This window comes from Phragmites australis, chromosome 6 (assembly GCF_958298935.1).
Source record: "Phragmites australis chromosome 6, lpPhrAust1.1, whole genome shotgun sequence".
NCBI lineage: Eukaryota > Viridiplantae > Streptophyta > Magnoliopsida > Poales > Poaceae > Phragmites > Phragmites australis.
In genome coordinates, this window is record NC_084926.1 from 3,945,865 (window position 1) to 3,966,139 (window position 20,275).

The 20,275-nt window shown below is 41.6% G+C and overlaps 2 protein-coding genes across 3 annotated transcripts; both read left to right on the forward strand.

The window, feature by feature from the left end:
- Positions 1-7,727: 7,727 nt before the first annotated feature.
- LOC133921174 (universal stress protein PHOS34-like) lies at positions 7,728-10,989 on the forward strand. Its single transcript, XM_062365944.1, has 4 exons — positions 7,728-8,091; positions 8,212-8,315; positions 8,396-8,514; positions 10,380-10,989. Exons 1-4 carry the CDS (start codon positions 7,902-7,904, stop codon positions 10,453-10,455), a joined length of 489 nt encoding a protein of 162 aa, XP_062221928.1. The 5' UTR covers positions 7,728-7,901; the 3' UTR covers positions 10,456-10,989.
- A 1,674-nt stretch (positions 10,990-12,663) lies between these two features.
- Positions 12,664-14,737, forward strand: LOC133921175 (peptidyl-prolyl cis-trans isomerase FKBP12-like). Of its 2 annotated transcripts, none has more exons than XM_062365945.1 (5): positions 12,664-12,855; positions 13,205-13,238; positions 13,460-13,521; positions 14,091-14,143; positions 14,474-14,737. In XM_062365945.1, exons 1-5 carry the CDS (start codon positions 12,768-12,770, stop codon positions 14,573-14,575), a joined length of 339 nt encoding a protein of 112 aa, XP_062221929.1. In that variant the 5' UTR covers positions 12,664-12,767; the 3' UTR covers positions 14,576-14,737. The 2 variants fall into 2 exon arrangements, with proteins under 2 accessions (XP_062221929.1, XP_062221930.1); XM_062365946.1 differs by lacking the exon at positions 12,664-12,855 and adding an exon at positions 12,903-13,047.
- Positions 14,738-20,275: the final 5,538 nt, after the last annotated feature.

Here is a 20,275-nt window from a genome sequence, read left to right on the forward strand (position 1 = left end):
CTTTTTTTTACCACTCCCGTCTCTGTGGTGTCTTGATCGGCTTGAAAAGCGGGATGATGGCATTGGGCGAATCTATGAACACTTGTCTGAGTGCATTAAATGCTCCTATACCTAACAGTTTAAATTTTGAAAGTTTTTTTAACTCTACTAAGAGTAGAGTGTCGATTTGTCGAGTTTTAGTCCTTTGTCGAGTCTTGAGTGCGACTAACAGCAGGGCGCTCGACCCAATTACACTTCCACTCGATCCTCGGAACATGATCCGTTTTCTGCTCGATTCTTTTGACTGAAAGCCTGATCCACCTTACTCAACCAAGCTTAGACTTGGCAATGCTCGAGTGGACACTTGTGAAAACCTTTTCTCCTGAGCAGAGTTAGGAGACTATTGTCGAATATTTAACTATGGGGTATATACGTATAAGAAATATATCGTACGGATAGGGTACACCACACATATACTCAACAACTCTGGGTATTATGGAACCGAATCCGCAGTACCTAATACATATAAAAATCTAGAATGTGTGTACTAGGAAGGACTCGATTGGTTACCCAACTCGAGTATGACTAATATCTCGACTGAATCTATCTGTTTTGTCTTGGCGGATAAGATGAAAAACTTCCTATCAATTACGGTTGGATAGAAGATGGTACATCAGCTCTATATAAGACGGTGACCCAGACCCAAGAGGAGGAGGACGATTGTAACTTAAGGATACATATCTTGACGAGAGCAACAAAATTATAGGAGATACTCGGTGATTTCATCTGTAATTTAGCTTAGATTCGATCTATTTTTTAAATAATTATAGCTTCATTGTTTGTACCCGAGAGAATACATATACATCAACATCCATATAGGACGTAAGGTGTTACTCCAATCGGAGGTTCGAACATGTCTACATCTTGTCTCTCGTTTCTTACTCGATTCTTGATCAACAAAGATAATTATATTTTTTACGGATACATTATCGAGAACGAATCTTTTACGAGATCTGCTGGTAATTAAAAAATCAATATTAGCACCATTTTTTTATTATCCCAATAATCAACATCATTTAAAAAATCAATATCAACATGGTTGGAAATTTTAATGTGTTGAATGACCTTAGCATAAATCGGTAAGAAACAACTGACTGTGCAACTGCTTTTTCAAAAGTTCACTGAGGAGTTATTTGGTAGCATGGGATCTCATTATTCATGAAGCAGGTGGCATGAACAGTATATACTAGGCCGTAGGGCATAGGCCCATCCACAAGTAGAAACATTACAGGCTTTGAACCGTAACCATCCCCCAGATCTTCAGGGCACGGACGCGCTTCCAGACGCAGTTCACGGCCGATGCGTACGCCCCGACGACGACGAGCGTACGTAGAAGGCTGCCGAGCCGTCCAATCCTGACTCCTCGATGGCCGCGCGGCGATCCACGTCACTTCCACAGGCCTCAAGCAGCCAAGCGTACAACGTAGAGTGCTGTGCACCTGTACAGCCCCGCGCCCACGGGCAGGGCAGTGATCGAGTCCACAGCTCCCACAGCGCGAGCCGCGATTCGGTGGGTGCGGGACTGACCCTCGTACGTGCCAAACCGCAGCAGCGGCTCAGGGCGCGTCAGGGGGCAGCGCACCGGCGCACTGGCGCACTGCGACTTGCGTCCTGCTCCGGGGCGCCTTTCTTGGAGCAAAACGACAGGGTGGCTTTCAAGGAGGCCAGACAGGAGGGTAGGGGATCCCCTGTGGCACCGCACCACGGGGCAAAAGCCGCTGCAGCAGCACGTGTTCGGTGTCCATGTACACGTACGGTGCATGGATCTTCCTCTTTTGGGGCCCTCCTGTTGCACGGAACTGTGCTCGTGTCACATTCATGGTTGGCTTGTCCCTCGTGAGATTCATCGGTTCAATGCACCTGGGTAGCACTAACCTCGGTTTCAGATAATTGACAACTTTGATCGTTCGTCTGTTTTATGAATATTTATATAAATAGCTTGATCGCTTAAAAATTAATAACATATTTATTGATACCTTTTCATTTTACTTAACTAGATATTTAAATAAATATTGAGTCAAAATTTTAATAGTAAAATTAAAGTTATCAATTATTTTGAAATGGATGTTAGTAGTAGCGACTACCTGGCTACCAACGTGGGCAGATGGGCTACCCATCCGGAGCACAGCGACGCCCAACGTTTGGACCGGTACGACACACGACACGTCGACACGCATGCTCTTCCCAGGAAAGAGATTTTAATTCATCGCAGTTGCTAACCAGTCGGATTCTCTTTTGAAAATCAGTCGAAATCTGCACACCTTTGGATTTGACTCTTTATTCATGCACCAAGAAGTCTTTTCACGACGTGGATGGCGAGATTCTCATCTGCAGCAACAGGGGCATTGGTGATGGTGGTGGGAGATTGAAGATGGCAAGTGGCAAGGCGGTGGACTGTGACTCTGTGAGGCATCAGGTAGGAGTGTAAAGCTGTATACTATTGTTTGCGCTGATTTTACCAAAAAAGTCTTTTTTAAGAGGAAGATAGACCGGTGTGAAATACTCCATCCGGTAATAAATAATTGTCGTTTTTGACTTTTCGATGTATTTGATACATATTCTGACTATTATTTTTTATTAAAATATAGTTATAATATTTAATAAAAATATAATATTATAAAAGTATTTTTAAAATAAATCTACACGTATAATTTATATGTTTCGAAATTAAATATTTTAGAAGTTATTGACGTTAAAAGTTTTTTAATGATTGGAGAGAGTACTAGTCAATCTCTTAATTTACGATGACAGGAGTATCATCATCTATCATGCCGATCTCATCCACTCCTGACCTGTCACGCTGGCGACAACGCAACCCCCAGCCCCCAACCACACGACGGGCAGCGATGCTATATTATGTTGTAGTTACTGTACGGAAGGCAAATTTCCACTAGCTAAGTTGATATCATTATCAATTGAAGGCGTCATATTCATGTTAAATGAGTAGGTGAAAAAAATACAGGTAGGTAAAGGAATCACTGATGGATGAATATCAGGTGGATGAAATGAACAGATGAGATTAGGTTTAAGATTTAATAAATAAGTTTAGGGTTAGTAGTTCTAGAACGTGAGAAAACTTCGCAAAAGTGTTGTAATTTTCACGTTGAACTTCTAGGCCCTGTTTGAACGCTAATATTTTTTAGTTTTGGAAAAGGGTGATGTTATTATTCAGTGTCTGAAAATTTGGGGACTTTTTAATCGACAAAGGACAACTAATGAATCTAAATCGGGCGCTCCTCCTTTCTTCCACTTTCTCGTGTCTGTTTCTTCTTCCCGCGTGCCGACATGAAGAGCTCACTCACCCGTCTGTCTGCACGTGTCTTCAGCGGCCTGCGCGCTCTCTCCCATGTCTCCTATTCAACGCCTGCCTCAACATGTCTCCGATGACGCTCTCGCCGTCGAGCTAAAATGACTTTGTCAAGTCGTCTCCGCTCGCCCTTGCCCCAACACCGCCCACCGGCCATCCTCCGCTTCTCACGGTCGGCGCTATCCCCATCGCTTCGCCCCCACACCTGTCTCCCCTACTCGGGCCAGCCTTTCACTCGTCGACCTCCATCTAAGCATGTCGCTCATTGGGAAGCTGTCGTCATCAACCCCTGAGCCCTAACACCCCCTCCCCCCCCCCCCCACCAACCCTGGAGGTCTAACCCCGCCGTCGCCAACCCGGAGCCTGATTGCGCCTCCTAAATTTCAGTCAAGTGTGTTTGGAAAAAACACTATGGTTTTGCAAAATACTTTGGTTTTAGAAATCTTGGAGGTGTTTAGATGTAAAAGATCTTGCTGTTTTTAAAACCATAGTATTGCTAAAAGTGTGATCTTTTTGAAGTTTTAAATGTCCATCCATGATCTATTTTTTCAAAACTATATATCGTGTGGCTCTCAGTACGATGGTTTTTGGAAGCAACATCATCATCGAGAAAATTGACTATTTGTCATCACAAAATGTGGGCTTTGATTATTTGCCAACATAAACTTTGGCTTCGGCAATATGTCAAAAAATATTGCCCACCTTGATTTCTTGTCATTTTAGCCAATTAAATAGATTCTGGTTTTCTTTTATCCACTTAGTACATGTGAAAAGACTATTATACCCTTGACTCAATCTCCAACCTAATCTCCATCCCATGTGTTTGTTCTGTTCTAGTTCTCGAAACCACACCGAGAACTCACCAGATGCTGTGGCGGCGGGTGCGGTGAACCGGAGTTTCTTTTTTGTCACGTACTAAAAGTATAATCACGTAATTAAGCATAATCAAGCTTCATAAGCATTATGTTTAATTTTGTGTAATTTTTATTTTTGGAACGCTAGAGCATTTCATTTAGAGTCAATCGGTTACGATAAAGTATTTCGAGCGAGAAAAAAATAGTATTCGCAGTTAAAATAGGCTTCTTTCCCTAGCATATGGGGCCTGCATGGGTGGCCAACCACCCCTTCTCTCCTTGGGGCAGCAACACACCTACTCCCCTCTCTCTCCCTCACTCCCTCCACGCTCTCTCCAACCGACCAAGGCAAGGGAGCATCTCCCCTTTCCCTCCCCTCAAGCTCTCTCTCTCTCTCTCTTTCTTCTTCGAATCCTCCTTCTAGAAGTCAAATCAAGGTATGCATGTGGAACTTCTGAATTAATCTAAAAATGGCTAACCGAGAACCCCTGTCTGGAGTACACCCCGGAGGTTCTGGAAACCGGATGTTATGAGTTCAACCTGGAATCTCCGACCTCATGTTAGTTTTTCAGCGTTGTTTAGATCGTAAAGTTCGTTTTTTTTTTCATATCTTGCACTGTTAACATGTTATTATGCATATTATAGCATATATTGTTGCACCTTATTTATACTCATCATTGCACATATTCTTATTTAGTGAACGAAGATCCAGCGCGTGACACGAGCGTGGGCGAAGGCGACGCCAATCTATCAGAATTTTATGAGTACTGCGTGAGTAGCATTAGGCGGTCACCAGAGCAACAAGGTAAACATCTAAGCATACTCTTCCCAATACTTTGGATCAATATATGTCTATTATGATAAATTATGCTTTATGTATGTTTGCATGGGAATAAGTTGAGTATCGGGTTGATATGAGTAGAATATATGTTGATGTATTATTGGTAACATGTATCATTGTAGCCTTAATAATATTGTTGTTGTCTAACTTAAGAATCGCTCGAAATACTTATAAATGCATAAATCTTTAGATAAAAGTCGAGCGGTGGTCCAATGCCGTTCGCAAACTTAGTGCTTACTTACTTGTTCACAAAAGATATGACTAAGATGACGGGATGTTTGAGTGTGAGGATGAGGCTAGATGTGGACAATGCTAGGGGTAAGTTGGGAAAGGAATCCAGATGTCATATACCAGTTTCATCGGTTAAGTACTGTTCGTCGATACCGTTGGCTTTAGCACTTCCTATACTCACTATATGCTGATTTAATGGTATGGTAAGCCTAGTACCATACATCGTGTTGATACTCATCTTGCGGCCCTATGACGTGTATGAAAAAAAAAAGAGAAGAAGCAAGGTAGCGGAGAGCCGGAAGTGTCCAGGACACGCTCGTGGTAACTCCGATGCCATATGGGCACGTGCGAGTGGGTAGTTTTGGGTACGAGAAAGGTTACCTTAGAGGCTAAGAGGATAGACCCGGGGCATGTGGGTAAAGGAGTATCTCCTGTAGGGTGTAAAATTAATTTGAATTGCCATGCTCTAGGTTATAAGCATGCTTTTATCCATCCATATCGGTCATAAAGTCACGATTGCGGGTTGGTGTGGTTGAGGTGGTTCTATTCAGTTATGCTACTATGGTTTCAATTACTTACATGTTCATAATATTGGTTATACGGTAGAATGATACTTTTAGTATAGTATAGTTGCTCATATGTTTATGTCAGACTGCTTTCGCATATGAATTTACTTAACCATGTGGTCGTTTTCTTGCTAACATCTAAATGCATAATTTTTAGAGTCGTGTTATCTATAAGTACCTATTATGGATTAAGTTTCGCGAGTAAATTCGTAGTCACGCTGTTTTTTTAGGTGCTATCAGCGTGGAGGAGTTGATTTTTGGCTACTTCATGCACGTCGATGTGGGTGACGAATATGAGTAGATAACTACTCGGAGATCGTGTTTTTTGATGGAACTTAAGGGTATATGGATCTATCCTACTTTTATTGTTTATAGCTGTAGCTTCCGCTGTATAGTTTCTATTTGTCTATGAGTTGATTAATTTTAGTATCCTCCTAGCTGCTTGTTGCAAATTGTGAGAATTTACAAATGCTTAAGAACTTGTAATATAAGGTTAATTACTCGTTCTTTATTAACATGTGTTGTGATGTTAAATATTGGTAAGACATATATTCCGTTTTTGGGCACAAAATACGTGCTAGGGCTACCGGGATAATATTCTGGTTAATTATTGAAGTCATAATTATGTAAAAAAATTAACTTAGTGATTAATTAAAATATTATTTGGGTACTTTTTTAACCAAGCAAGCATTGCAATTTGCGATGTTGTCAACAAAATAGCGAGTTAGATTCACGTATCAGAAATTCAGTAAAGAAGAAAGCCACAATTACAAATGAAGCACGAGGCAGGAGAACATGGTCGCATCAAATTTTTAGAAAAAAAAAGTTGATAATTCATATATATGTATTCATCATTTGCTGCATCACAATGCAAAATTTGTCAAAAATTAGATAAAAGTACTCATTTAACTATGCCATACATAGAAAGACAACCACTTCAAGATGTCCCCTGTTACAAACTACGAATGTCTAGTATCCATGAGGGGAGAAGACACGGTTGCGCCAACAGCGGCTGGTCGCAGAGCACGCAGTGTGGTTGATACTCTAGTAAGGGTGGCGGCGGCGACACGGTGAGGACGTGCGTGACTCCGTGTCGCCGCGTCGGACACCTGCCACAAGCTAGGGTGTACACCAGTGATGTGGCACGACAAAGAGGACTCTCGGGCGTGTACTCCAGCGAGCGGCGCGGTGAGGAGGATTTTCTGAGGTGTACTTTGACTCGCCACATCCGTTGCCGCAAGGGACCGCCGCAACACCTGGTGAGGCCTCGGTGGTTTCGAGAAACATAAGGTCATCTCCAAGGGATTCCCGTCAGGGATCAAAATCCCTTTAGATATTTCTCTTTAGTATTCTAATGATTTCTCTTCACGATTCCCGTCATGAAGAGATTCATAAGGTCATTCCTTTCGGACGGAATTATCTCTCCTTTCGGACGGGATTATCTCTCCTTTCACTTCATGAATATCTTCAAAGGGAAACTATTGGAGATGAAAGAAAATAAAGAGAATAAGAACAGTGAGAGGAATCATGAAGAGAACAAAATGAAGTGAATATGATTGTAGATGGTCTAACAGAAGGAACCGGGCTGGGGCTGGAGATTGAGTCGAGGGTATAATAGTCTTTTCACATGCATTAAAGTAGATAAAAGAAATATCCGAATCTATTTAATTGGCTAGAATGGCAAGAGATCAAGCTGGGCAATGGTTTTTTGGCAAACTGTCGAGGCAAAAGTTTATAGTGGTAAATAATCCAAGCGCACCTTTTATAATAGCAAATAGTCAATTTTATCATCATCGAGCAGATCCGCGCAAGCTTCCGATCGGGCGGCTGTGAACCGCCGCGGCACGCCGTGTGCTGCGGGACGCACACCACTTGGATGTTGGATCGGACAAGCTCGGACAATAAATAAGCTTAGTCAATTGAACAGCTAAGCGAGCAAGCAGGAAACGGAAGGGAAGGGAGGCGGCAGCACGCAGCCTGAATCGAGCCATCGCGCTTCGTGACTCCTGACTGAGCGAGGGGGCGGCGAGGTCGGGAGGCCGGAGAGTGAGCAAGAACTCTTCATGGCGACCGGGAACCTGGGGAGCGTGGTGGTGGCGGTGGACGGCAGCGAGGAGAGCATGAACGCGCTGCGTTGGGCGCTCGACAACCTCCGCCTCCGCCCCGATGGCGCCCTCGTCGTCCTCCACGTCCAGCCGCCGCCCAGCATCGCCGCCGGCCTCAACCCGGCACCCATCCCCTTCGGCGGGCCCAGTAAGCAAATCAATCTCCTCTCCCAGAGCACACTCGCGCGTTGTTGTAGCTCTTGTCCATCTGGTCGAGCAGCTGGGTTGACGGGCTTTCTTCGGTGGGTGGATCGCGTTGATTGACCAGGCGAGGTGGAGGTGCCGGCGTTCACGCAGGCCATCGAGGCGCACCAGCGGCGGATCACGCAGGCAATCCTGGAGCACGCGCTCAAGATTTGCTCCGAGAAGAATGTAAGGGGAAGGCCGGAACAGATTTGTGCTTGTAGTAATTCCGTTTGTTCATACCCGGTGACCGGGTTGGCTTCTTGAAGGTGGATGTGAAGACAGAGGTGGTGGTGGGGGATCCAAAGGAGAAGATCTGCGAGGTGACGGCCAACCGCAACGCCGATCTGGTCGTCATGGGATGCCGTGCTATTGGGCCGCTCAAGAGGTAGAAACAGAGATCCTATCTTGCGCGTTGCCTAGCTAATTTTGCTTCTAATTTCGATGCTGTGCTGCATATAAATAATATCACAGTTTCCTACTTCTGTCTTTTGCTGGGAAGTGGAACTAACTATTTTCAATCCATTGGGGATTTTAACACATATTGATATACTCAAAAAGCAACATTACCTTAGGTATAGATGATTTTCCTCAGCTTTAAGCAACAACATTAAATAAGAATTGGCTACGAGAAGACCTGTTGAGGAAAATGTTTGTGGGCATCTAAACAACAATTAAAAAGAGGGGACAAGTTGTTGCTTCCAGAGTCCAGAAAATTTGCAGCAAGTTTTGAGGAGCCAAGTTACTGGAAAAGTTTTAAATTTGGTGCTATTTTTTCCCAGTTAGTCTGATCAAGCATCATGTACAAGAGCTGGTGCAGTGTTGCTAATGACTTAAAGTCACAAAAATGTGAACTGCAATGAAATTCTGGTTTTTGAAACTGGTATTCTTATCAGTGGATGACTATTGCAGGCTGTTTTTCAAGTTCAACTGCAGAACATTTGTTGGTGTTGAAACATAAGACTTGTGTTGATGTTGAAACATAAGACTTCACTAAATTATGAATTGGAAGATCTGTTGTGATAACCCAATACAAGTTATCATCATTTGTGTTGATGTTGAAACATAAGACTTCACTAAATTATGAATTGGAAGATCTGTTTCTCCTGACCAACGGGCACTGTTACACCCGACACGGGTGCGGATGTCTGAATCGGCAAATTCTAAAAAATAGGACTTGGTGTGTGTGTCTATTTGCACTGCGCACATCCCCCAGCTACAACCCAAAACACTGTTACAACTTGTTAGATAGATCAGTTACAACTTCACGTTCAGAAATGCATAATTGCAACATGTGAAGCTAACATTGTGAGTTATAACTTGTTATTCGCACTGCGTACATCCCCCAGTTACAACTCGAAACACTATGAGTTATAATTTGTTAGGTAGATCAGTTACAACTTCACGTCCATAAATGCATAATTGCAACACGAGAAGATAACACTGTGAGTTACAATTTGTTATTCGCACTACGCACATCCCCCAGTTACAACCCGAAACACTGAAGTTGCTGTCAGCTGGAGTGAAGGTGGTGACTCGGTAGAGAAGAGTTTGATGCGTGTCGCGTTGTGTCGGATGCGAGTCGACGCACGGATACACGTCGACTCGCCAATTTTTTTTTTTTTTATACATGTGTCCAGGTAACAGTGCCAATGGGGGCGACATTTGTGCTAAGCATGCTTCTGTCTATGAATCTCGGGTTTCACACAGGCAAGGAAAACATTTTTCCGGTGGTTACCTAAGCTATGCATCCCTGTTACATGAGAGTATCCATGGCTTATTCAAACTTTCAAATATCTGCATATCTGAAATATTATGTCACGACTTGTTGATGGAAGTGAACAATTAAAGAAAAAAAAGGTGAAACTGTCTCCTGGTTTGTACAATGGCACAGCTATCTACTAGGATGTCAATATGAATACCGGCTAGTGTTCACTCTGTGTTGCAGTTAGCACTGTGAGTGCGACCATTGAGCTGCATTGAATTATTAAATTTTGGAACAAGTTTGACAGTCAGTCGCGTGTAAACCCTTTATAGCTGACATTCAAATCTGTGTTAGCGGTTACACTTGCTTCTTTACATTTTTGTGGGGTACAATCATGTAGCAATAACTCAGTTGAGCTAATATAATTTATCTATGTCATGAAGCCTTTAAAAGTTCTTGCTTTTTGTTTGATTGACACTATTCTTCTCGTGTTGTTCCGATTTCTATATAAAATCAAAGGTGCACTCTGAGTTGATTCCTTTATACAGGATGTTCTTGGGAAGTGTGAGCAACTACTGCATCAACCATGTGAGCTGCCCTGTTGTTGTAATCAAGGGAACCTGAGCTACTTTCAAATCAGCATTCTTTGATGTACTTCATTTCAAGCTCTGAGGTTGCTATTGTGCTATTTGTAATCCTGTACAATATCACTGCACATTTCGCATTGCTATTGCTGCTGAGGGATGAGGGTTGCTCTGTGGTCTCTGCATTGTAAAGGGAAAATTGTATTTGTTGTTTTTTAAACCAAAAAGTGTATTGATTGTGTAATCGTGAAAATAAGGATCTGTTTGTTTTTACTGTGGATTGTGAGGTTCTGTATTGTGGATTGTAGAAGCTATTTTGAGGTGGATTGTGGATTGTGTCACAATCTAGGTCTGGATTGTTACAATTTGCTTTCAGAATTTGTTCATTTGTTTGCATAATCTGATTATGAGCACAATCCAGAATCCCAAAAAAATAGGGTCTAAGTCTGCCATGCAGCAGTTCTGTATACTCTCGCACTTGTTGGAGACACGGTGCTGTCTGAACTCTGAAGTCTGAACATCACAAAATTGCCAGAATTCTGTTTTCCTTTTTGATATATTGTCACATTTTATATGTTCTGAGTTCAAAGCAATCTATTTTCATTTTTTTTCCATGATCTCGTAGTAAGCTTACCTCATTCCTATGATCAACAGTGGTGTGGACAACTAAGCGCAATTGTGCAGTCCAGCTACTAGGAACAAGCAGACAACTCCACTGAAACTAGAATATGTGTTTTGATTATACGACGCCTGATATAAGCTAGTTACCATATATCATTAGAAATCACTATTATCAGAAAATGGTGCACCTCAAGTGATTTTTTTTAATAAAATAGTTATTTGTTCTAATCAGTTGTTTACCTGCCAAAGTGTTTATACTCCCTCCGGTCCCGATCCTAAATATAAGTTTATTTAGGTTTATCATAAGTCAAATATTTTTATCTTTGATCATTAATAACTAAATAATATGTAGATTGGCGATACTAGATTTATCATGAAAAATACATTAAAAAGATATAACTCTTTTTTACAATAATATAATTTTAGATATTATTTGTCACATTATCATATTAGAGACCATGTCTATGTGTGTTAACAACTTATATTTGGAATCAGAGGGAATATATGGGAAGGAAGAGGAAAAAAGAACAACTCGCTGGGATAAAGACAGTGTGTACCTTGTATATGGAGCAATTAACTTTTTTCCATCCTTACCAGTGGCATACTCTTAAATATCACCGTTACAAAAAAACTTTGATAAAATACCACCTGAAAGGCAAAATGACTTGTTTGTTCTTCTTCTTCTTCCATGGGAGGCCAGAGAGCAATTGTCGTGTTGGCCGCGCCTCAGCTCCAGCCAACGATGACACCGTCGATGAGCCCCGCCGTGTTGGCCATGCCTTAGCCCCCGGCCGACCTCTTCACCCCGGCTGAGCCTATCTCCTCTCCCACCGACGCGCTACTGAGCCCGCCCGGCTCGAGCCGTTGACGAGCCCCACCGTGCTCGGCCTTCCCCTTCCCTCTAGCCTTCTCCCTCCTCTACGGCCTCCTTCACCCCAGTCGGTCACCTCTTTCTCTCCCTAGCGGCCTAGATTCAGCTCTCCTCCATCGCCCTTACGGTCCCCCTCTTCGGCCATCTCTCGCCGCCGGTGTGCCCCCCTCTCCCGGCGTGCCTCCTCTCTCCCTCCGGTGGACGGCTACCACAGGGGCAGCCCCGATGCCGCGCTCAGAGAGGAGCACGCGACTTGCTTCGTCGGCATCCTCGGCGCTGTCGGTGACGAAGGCCGTGGCTGCACCAACTCCTGCGCCAGAGTTGAGCTCAGCGAGCGCGAGGAGCTACGGGGAGAGACCGAAAATGAGGAGCTTGCACGATGCCCGCACGATGACGAGGGAGTGGAGCAACACAAGCTCCTTGGTCGTGAGCACGCTCCTGCCAGGGAGGAGGAGGGTAGGGGGGCGGCGTGCATCCTTCCTCACCCGGAGAAGCGCGAGCACATTTAGGTGGTGGTCATAGCTACAGGTGAGGAAGAATGGGAAGAAAGAAGAGAAAGATAATTGAGTCAATTTGTAGAGGAATATCTTTAAAGATGCTGCACGTCAGCGAAAATGACAATAAATAAACAATCCAGTGATCTCAATATCATTTTATCAAAATTTCTGATAACGATGTTATTTAAGAACATGACACTGTTAAGAATGGTAAAAAATTAATCACCCCTCTATACTGAGTTGATAACAGAATGCAGGAATAAGTATCATACCACAGTCCACCACGCCCGGTCACAATTCACAACACAAGCGTCGCCGCCGGTCGAGTCGAGGAGGCAGGAGAGAGGCGGAGAGAAGAGAAAGATGGGCTTCGAGAAGCAGATCTTGAGAGCCGGCACCGGTCCCAAGCCTGTCAAGGGACAGAAGGTCACCGTCCACTGCACCGGCTACGGTCCGCACCTTTCCTACATCCCATAAACCTATGCTTTATTCCGTTTTCTTGGATCCGTATCACTTTAGGGGTTAGTGTTAGGTGCTTCCAGATCCGTCTCTGGTTGGATAAAACAGGAACCCTGATGAATAGGCAGCGCTGATCTTTCCTTCTCTGTGTCTATGATTAGGATGCGAAGTACAATATCTGCTCGTATGTCTTAGCGTCGAGATCTATTTGATTCAGAGTTGCAAGCGAATCTGATTCCCTGTTATAGTTCGTTTTTCTTTCTTTTTGTTATGACCAGTACACTATCTGCCCTGAAGTAATTGTTCGCTAACTGTTGTTGATTGCTATTTTGTTTTTACAGGGAAGGATCGTGATCTATCCAAGAAATTTTGGAGGTGAATGATGAATCTCTTTTATTGTTTTACTTGGTTCGATGTGTAGCACCAGCAGTAAACATGTGTATAAGGAAGGGAATATTTTCTTTTCTTGCCAAGCACTGTCAATAATTTATTTGTAGGAGGAATTGCCACTTTCTTTAAACCAAAACTGGGGATGCAATTTCCCCATAAACAACTAGTAATTTAATCTGCTGATATTCTGTTGCTGTTTCTTTCAGCACCAAGGACCCTGGGCAGCAGCCATTCAGTTTCAACATTGGTCTGGGTTCAGTGATCAAAGGTAACCAAAGAGCTATTCAATTCAAATTAAAACATACTCGCTTCACCTGTTAGTTATCGTTGTGTGCGTTCCTACATTGCTGGAGTTTATTTTCATCACCTCTAGAGGTCCATTAATTACTTGGGTCGATGATTTAGCAAGGGTTTGATTATCTAACCGATTTGATTGCTTCCAGCTTTATGTATCGTGCTCTTCTATCAAACTAGTACTTTCGATGTTTATTGATATATTGGAGCATGAAATTACATCTACTGTTGATGGTTTATTTGTGGTAGAGCTCAATATCCACATTGTTTTGCCTCTGCTGTTTATATTCTCTTTAAGCTATGGTTGTAACTTGTCAGCCATGTTTTCCATGATGAAGTAACTCTTATGTAGACTTGATTTATGTTGGTAATGACATGTACCACCAAGGCATATAATATTTTTCAAAAGTGAAATGCCATTTTTTTTATGGCCAGTCCAGTTTCACACTGCATGCCCAAACTTCACAGTCCTGTAAAGTGATGTTCTATTAGGCAAGCAAACCATTCCAAATAATATAACGCTACATACTCTGTTGCTTACAGGATGGGATGAGGGAGTTATGACTATGCAAGTGGGTGAAGTTGCTCGTATCCAGGTATATGCTCTTTGGACATGTTAAATTAGTCTGAATGTGTTTGTTTTACTTTGGAGTGCTTAAACACATTCATGGCATTTCTACCTCTCACTGGAAGTAATGTGTCTAAAACAGTTGACTATGATATTAAAACCTTCTTAATTGGCTTTCAATAGAGCAGAGTAATCTCTTTTTTTATATAAAAAACAGCTTAGTATGATAATGGGTTATTGGTCTTTTGCAGTGCATTTCCCTTGGCTGATAAACTGTTTGCATTTAAAATTCTTTAGTTTAATATTATTTTATGTTAGCTCTATCTTGGCACCTTATATTTGAGTGTTCTTGCTCCAGTGCACCCCGGATTATGCTTATGGAGCCGGTGGGTTTCCAGCCTGGGGAATTCAACCAAACTCAGTGCTGGTATTCGAGATTGAAGTCCTCAGTGCCCAGTAATTTGCAGTGTAATTCTGGATGGAGCTATGGAATGCTGCGGTATTGCCATGCCTCTTAAGTACTGAAATAATCACATTGTCACTCCTTGCTACATACCAGGACTAAGTGGATTCTGTGAAACTTTGATATTCTGTGATCGTGATATCTATGTTTATGGCCCAACTCCCAGTCAAGTTCTCGTCATGGGATGACAAAGCGATGGTATGCAAAGCTCTTTTCACGTTGCTGGAAAAGCATCTTGTTCTGAAATCACCCTTGGCCACAACACGATAGTTAATTCTGTGATGCAATCTTGCAGCCATATGTTATGATGATCTTAGTAGGAGCCGCCTGACTAAATGATAGATTGCAGGCTTCCTGCTTGCCGCCACATGTAGCGGCAACTTGAGTCGTGCCCGTGCTGTGCAGTGGACAGTGGTGTTTGGCACCCCATGCCCGTGCGCGTGATGGCAAAAGCCCGTAGCTGTGCCCGGAAAATGTGAGCGAGTATTGCCGTGATTGGGCGGAAGTTGGCGGGAGGGACCGGCTATTGCTGCTTGGAGGTGCATTTCATTCATTGATAGAAGTCACCTTAATAATCTAAAACACAAGTACTGCTAAAACCGTGAATAATTTCACTTCAGAATGGAAATTTTGCCAATGCACCTTCACCAGGCAACCTGGCTTCCCTGGATCATCTGATATTCATGCACAGAAATCAACAAGACTAAGGGAAGCCAGGGCGAGGCGTGCCGCGTGCCGGTTAGCAAGTTTCGGCTTGTGCCAATAACTTCCTAAAAACAGGGGATTGGGCATAGAACAGATGCAGAACATTGGCTTTTATTCCCGGCCAAGAAACGTTAGATATTAGCAAGGTCGCTGCTAAAAAGGAAATAAAAAGGCGCCGCCTAGAGCCTTGATGCACCTGTCCTACACCTGCACTGCCTACACCATCTGCTGCATGCACGCAGGCGCGTCAAGCACGCCTTGCCACCATCGCTACCGTGCCGGCTCGGGATCATTTAGGTGGATAGTAGATGCCGCAGCCGCCGGCCCGGGAGCCGTTAAGCCACCGACCAGGTCGCCACGGGTGAGCCCTGTCGCTGCCGGTGCGCGTGGAGCGCTGGCAGGCAGCGCGCACAGTGGAGTCGGCGGTGTTACCGTTGAACTCTTCGATTACTAACCACTTATGACGGTTGTAGCCTCGTCGGCACCTCTACATTATATATATACACACACAAAAATATATATCAATGAATAAATTAATAGAACAACATTATAATCTACATCTCTACTACGTCAATATTGAGTTCTAACACGTAATCAGTATGGCCTGCTCAACAAAGTCTAAGATCATCCCAGTAGTTACTTAATTTTTCATCTTCAAAAACACTATTACAGCATCCTTTATTTTTTCATCTTCAGCAGCTATCTCAAATTTTCATCTTCAAAAATACTATTACAGCATCCCTTATTTTTTTTCATCTGATGGGTTGCTACATTACGTGAACAGTACCGCAAATCACTGTAGCAGCCGAATCTGCAAAAATATCTCCCTACTGGAGATAGCCTAGCAGCTACCTCAAATTTTCATCCTCAAAAATACTATTACAGCATTCCCTATCACTATTACAGTATCCCTTATTTTTTCATCTCCAGAGCTACTCTATTTTCCACCTTCTACTCATCTTTTTCTCTCTCTGGGCCCGCTGTCAGCCTCTGAAAACAGTACAGCTACAGTACTGAAACACTGTAGCGCATTTAGCATCGGGTACAGATTCTGCTGGAGTTGCTACAGTACGTGAACAGTCCCCCCGCAAAATCACTGTACCAGCCAAATCTGAAAAATGCCTCCTCCGCTGGAGATGGCCTAAGAGGGCCAACCATCGGAGCCCCAGCCATGCCACTTAGGGTCCGTTTGGCTGGGATACAAAGTGGGATGGGATAGGATCGTCCCTGTTTTTAGGGATGGGATGATCCTCTTTTTTGTTTGGTTGTTTGGATAGGATGAGTCTCTTTTTTGTTTGGTTGGAGGGATGAGGACGGATGAGGATGAGAATCATCAACTAATTATATTTTTTAATTTTAAATAATAATTATTAATAATACACTAATCAATATGCACTAACATGTATTAATGTTACTCTTGCCATAGTCATTACTAATTAATAATAAAATATGCTAATTAACCATAATCATACTCTAATTAGCTCATTAATTACAATAATTAGTACATTAACCCTTACAAATTCTAATCTCGTAGTAATATGTACTAATAAGTAATACAAGCATACTAATATCATTAATCATTTTACTAATATGCATGATAAGTAAAGATGGATGGCTTCATCCTACCAATTTTGAGGTATATCTTCATCCAGCATATTGAGAGAATATTTTTTAGGAGGGATCATCCCATCCCTGCTGCCCCTGAACCAAACACCACAAAAACAGGGATCGTCCCATCCCATCCCACCTTATCCCTTGAACCAAACGGACCCTTAAGCCGAGCCAGTGGCCCATGCCGAGCCACCGTGGGAATTTATAAAAAGACTCGGGCTTATATGTATTTACACGCTCTTTTATATAACCCCTGTAATATCATATTTTTCTTGCGTATAAGTCCCTCGAGGACTTCATATATTACAAGAATTTGTGTAAAACTATATTGTAACCGTATTACCTCTGTAATATGTTCAATATATTGTTGTTTGTATACAATTTTGCTTATTCCGTGCAATCTCTTATTGCATTCTTTTGGAATATTTTCCTGTGGTTATTTATTTAAGCGTCAGCTTAAATAATTTATAGAAATACATAAAAATGCTATTTAATTGATGATTACCTGTTATAATATTGGCATAACACAACGTATTGGATACTTTGACATCGACTGCTACTGTAGCATTGTTCGCCTTAATTGGACGGAGTCCATATCAATAGCAGCAAGTTATCTCGTCCAATACTACGAGATCTACACCATTTTTAGTGACTAACTTTAACGTGTCTATCCCATATTTTATACATAGTCTACATGTTGGCAGTGACTATTATCACCTATTTTATCAGGAATAGAGTCTAACATTATAGTAACGATTTATCGTCTGTACCATATCAAGGTCTACATCACTTGTCTTTTTAGACATATTGCATTTTTATACAAGCAATTGCAATATTTACTATTAGTTTACTCTCTTAGTAAATTAATATATGTTATTTCATGTAAGATATGGTGGATCCTCCTAAGAAGAATTTCACGGAACTTGTTATGGATGGTAACAATTACTTGACCTAGTCATAAAATATCAAATTCAGTTTGGCTGCCTAACAGATCCTTGCCACCATAACTCCATAGCCGAAGAATGCACCTCCAATGCCTAAGTATTCTAAATATGCCACTTTGGTTTTTCTGTGACATCACCTTCACCCTAACCTAAAAAATAAGTATGTCATGGAGGAAGATCTGTTACCTCTATGGACCTCTCTCAAGGAGCATTATGAGCATCATCAATCTATCAACTAACCTGAAGCTCAACGTGACTGGTCTCTACTTTGTTTTTAGGATTTCAAATCCGTAGTAGCTTATAACTCTCAAGTTCACAAAATCTACGCCAAGCTAAAGTTCTACGGTCAAACAATATCGGATGTTGACATGAATGAAAAGATGTTACACACTTTTCATCCATCATTCTGGATATTGCAACAACAGTATCGCCAACAGAAATACATTAAGTATCTGAGTTAATTTATGCATTTCTTCAGGTGGAGAAACATGATGAACTTCTTATAAAAAATCATCATAACTGCCCAACGAACGCAGCTCCACTTCTTGAAGTGTATGCTAATACTCATAATAATAATAAATTTTGTGGCCGTAAACGGAACAACCGAAAGGATAAAGGAAAGTAGAAGTCTTCCAATATGCAGAAAAGCATGGGATTGCAAGGAAAAGGCCAATTCAAGAATATTGCCAAAGACAACTCTCAAGCTTGTCAGCGTTGTGAATGTAAGAATCACCATACAAGCAGATGTCAGATTCCTAGGCACTTGGTGGATTTATTTCTTAACTCTATTGAGAAAGGCAAGCAAGTTCGCGGAGACAAATTTAAGGCACACTTTAATAAACAATCTGATGATGATATGGTCGCAAGATCTTCTCAATATGTTTCTCTGAACAATGAAGATCTGGTTCACCAGACGAAGGACGACCCCCTCAATGTGGATGATATGATTGTGGAATTTCATTCCCAAGACATATTCGGAGACCTTTCTTACATCTCGACTCATCCTAGTTGTCATTAACCTAATATTATCTTATTAAGTGTTGTATATTATATCATTTGTATCCAAACATGTACCTTTGACAAGTATTAAATAATATCAGCACTCTATTCTATATATGAGTTAAATTTCTACTGAATTTTCTCATTTTATATTTACAGAATATTTTACGAAACACAATCAGATGGAGGAAGAAGAAATTTGTTTAGTAGATAGCTTTACCACTAATACAATCTTACAGGAGAAAAAATATTTCCATACATTATATAAGAAATATGGAAATGTTATGACCATCGCCGGCCACGATGCATTGATTGTGGGTTCGGGTCGAGCCACAATAAGACTCCTTATGGGTACAAAAATTAGTAATCGAGGATGCAATCTTGTATTCCAATTCAACTCGTATCTTGCTCAGTTATAAAGACTTTCATCTTAATGGCTTCCATATTGAAACTCAAACTGAGAATGGGGTAGAATTCCAATTTCTCACCAAATCCAACGGATTTAACAAGGAGATACTTGAGAAACACCAAATCCAACAGATTTAACAAGGAGATACTTGAGAAACACCAAATCCAACGGATTTAACAAGGAGGTACTTGAAATTTTTTCCCTATTATCATCTAGATTGTACTATAAATACATCACACTCGTAACACATGTTTGAAAGGACAATGATGTCGAATAAAGGAGGCAAATAGGTGTTTTTACAAAAAAAAAAAATCAACTCCTTTTACTGTTGGTCTAAACTTGCAGTGAAAAATAAACTAACAGATTTTTCACAAGTGAAAATCATAAGTATGTTATATTCGTGGAATTGACATGAGAAGACTTCGAGAATTGCAAAGTTCAGGAGGAGTCAATCCCTAATTTATAACTTGTTTATGATCATTAGGTCATATATATTGCACTTTTTTTTTCCTTTATGAGTTTTACTCTCTGATTTGCTCATATAAGTTTATAATAAGGCAATATTAATACAAGCATATATGCCATATCATTTTCTCCTGAGTTTTTCCCACTTGGTTTTCAAGGAGTTTTTCCATGGTATATTACAATCACAATTCTTCTCATATTTTTCTCAGAGAATTTTGAAAGGGTTATTCATTGATCAATATATATATGTTGAATCGATCAAATGGGAGTGTTGTAGTTGATTTCTTCGATTACTAATCGCTCATGGCGGTGGTAGCCTTGCCACTATTGGGGAGACACAGTAGAGATGTAGATTGTAATAGAGTTTCGTTGATTCATTCATATATGTGCACTTGTTTACATACATGATGTATAGATGTCTGTTATGAATGAATCAATGGAACTCTATTATAATTTATATCTCTGTTGTGTCGATCTTGAGTTCTAAAAGGTGGGATCAGCACGTACATGCTGACTGCTGAGATAAATCTGGAATTGGAGGTCCCTTCTAGACTACGTCGGACG

Excerpts from the sequence above, each read along its gene's own strand:
- LOC133921175 (XM_062365945.1), top strand. The coding sequence starts at position 12,768 with ATGGGCTTCGAGAAGCAGATCTTGAGAGCCGGCACCGGTCCCAAGCCT. Across the intron at positions 12,856-13,204 it reads CGTCCACTGCACCGGCTACG|GGAAGGATCGTGATCTATCC; the intron begins GTCCGCACCTTT and ends TTGTTTTTACAG. Across the intron at positions 13,522-14,090 it reads TCTGGGTTCAGTGATCAAAG|GATGGGATGAGGGAGTTATG; the intron begins GTAACCAAAGAG and ends TGTTGCTTACAG.
- LOC133921174 (XM_062365944.1), top strand. The coding sequence starts at position 7,902 with ATGGCGACCGGGAACCTGGGGAGCGTGGTGGTGGCGGTGGACGGCAGC. Across the intron at positions 8,092-8,211 it reads CATCCCCTTCGGCGGGCCCA|GCGAGGTGGAGGTGCCGGCG; the intron begins GTAAGCAAATCA and ends TTGATTGACCAG. Across the intron at positions 8,316-8,395 it reads AGATTTGCTCCGAGAAGAAT|GTGGATGTGAAGACAGAGGT; the intron begins GTAAGGGGAAGG and ends GGCTTCTTGAAG.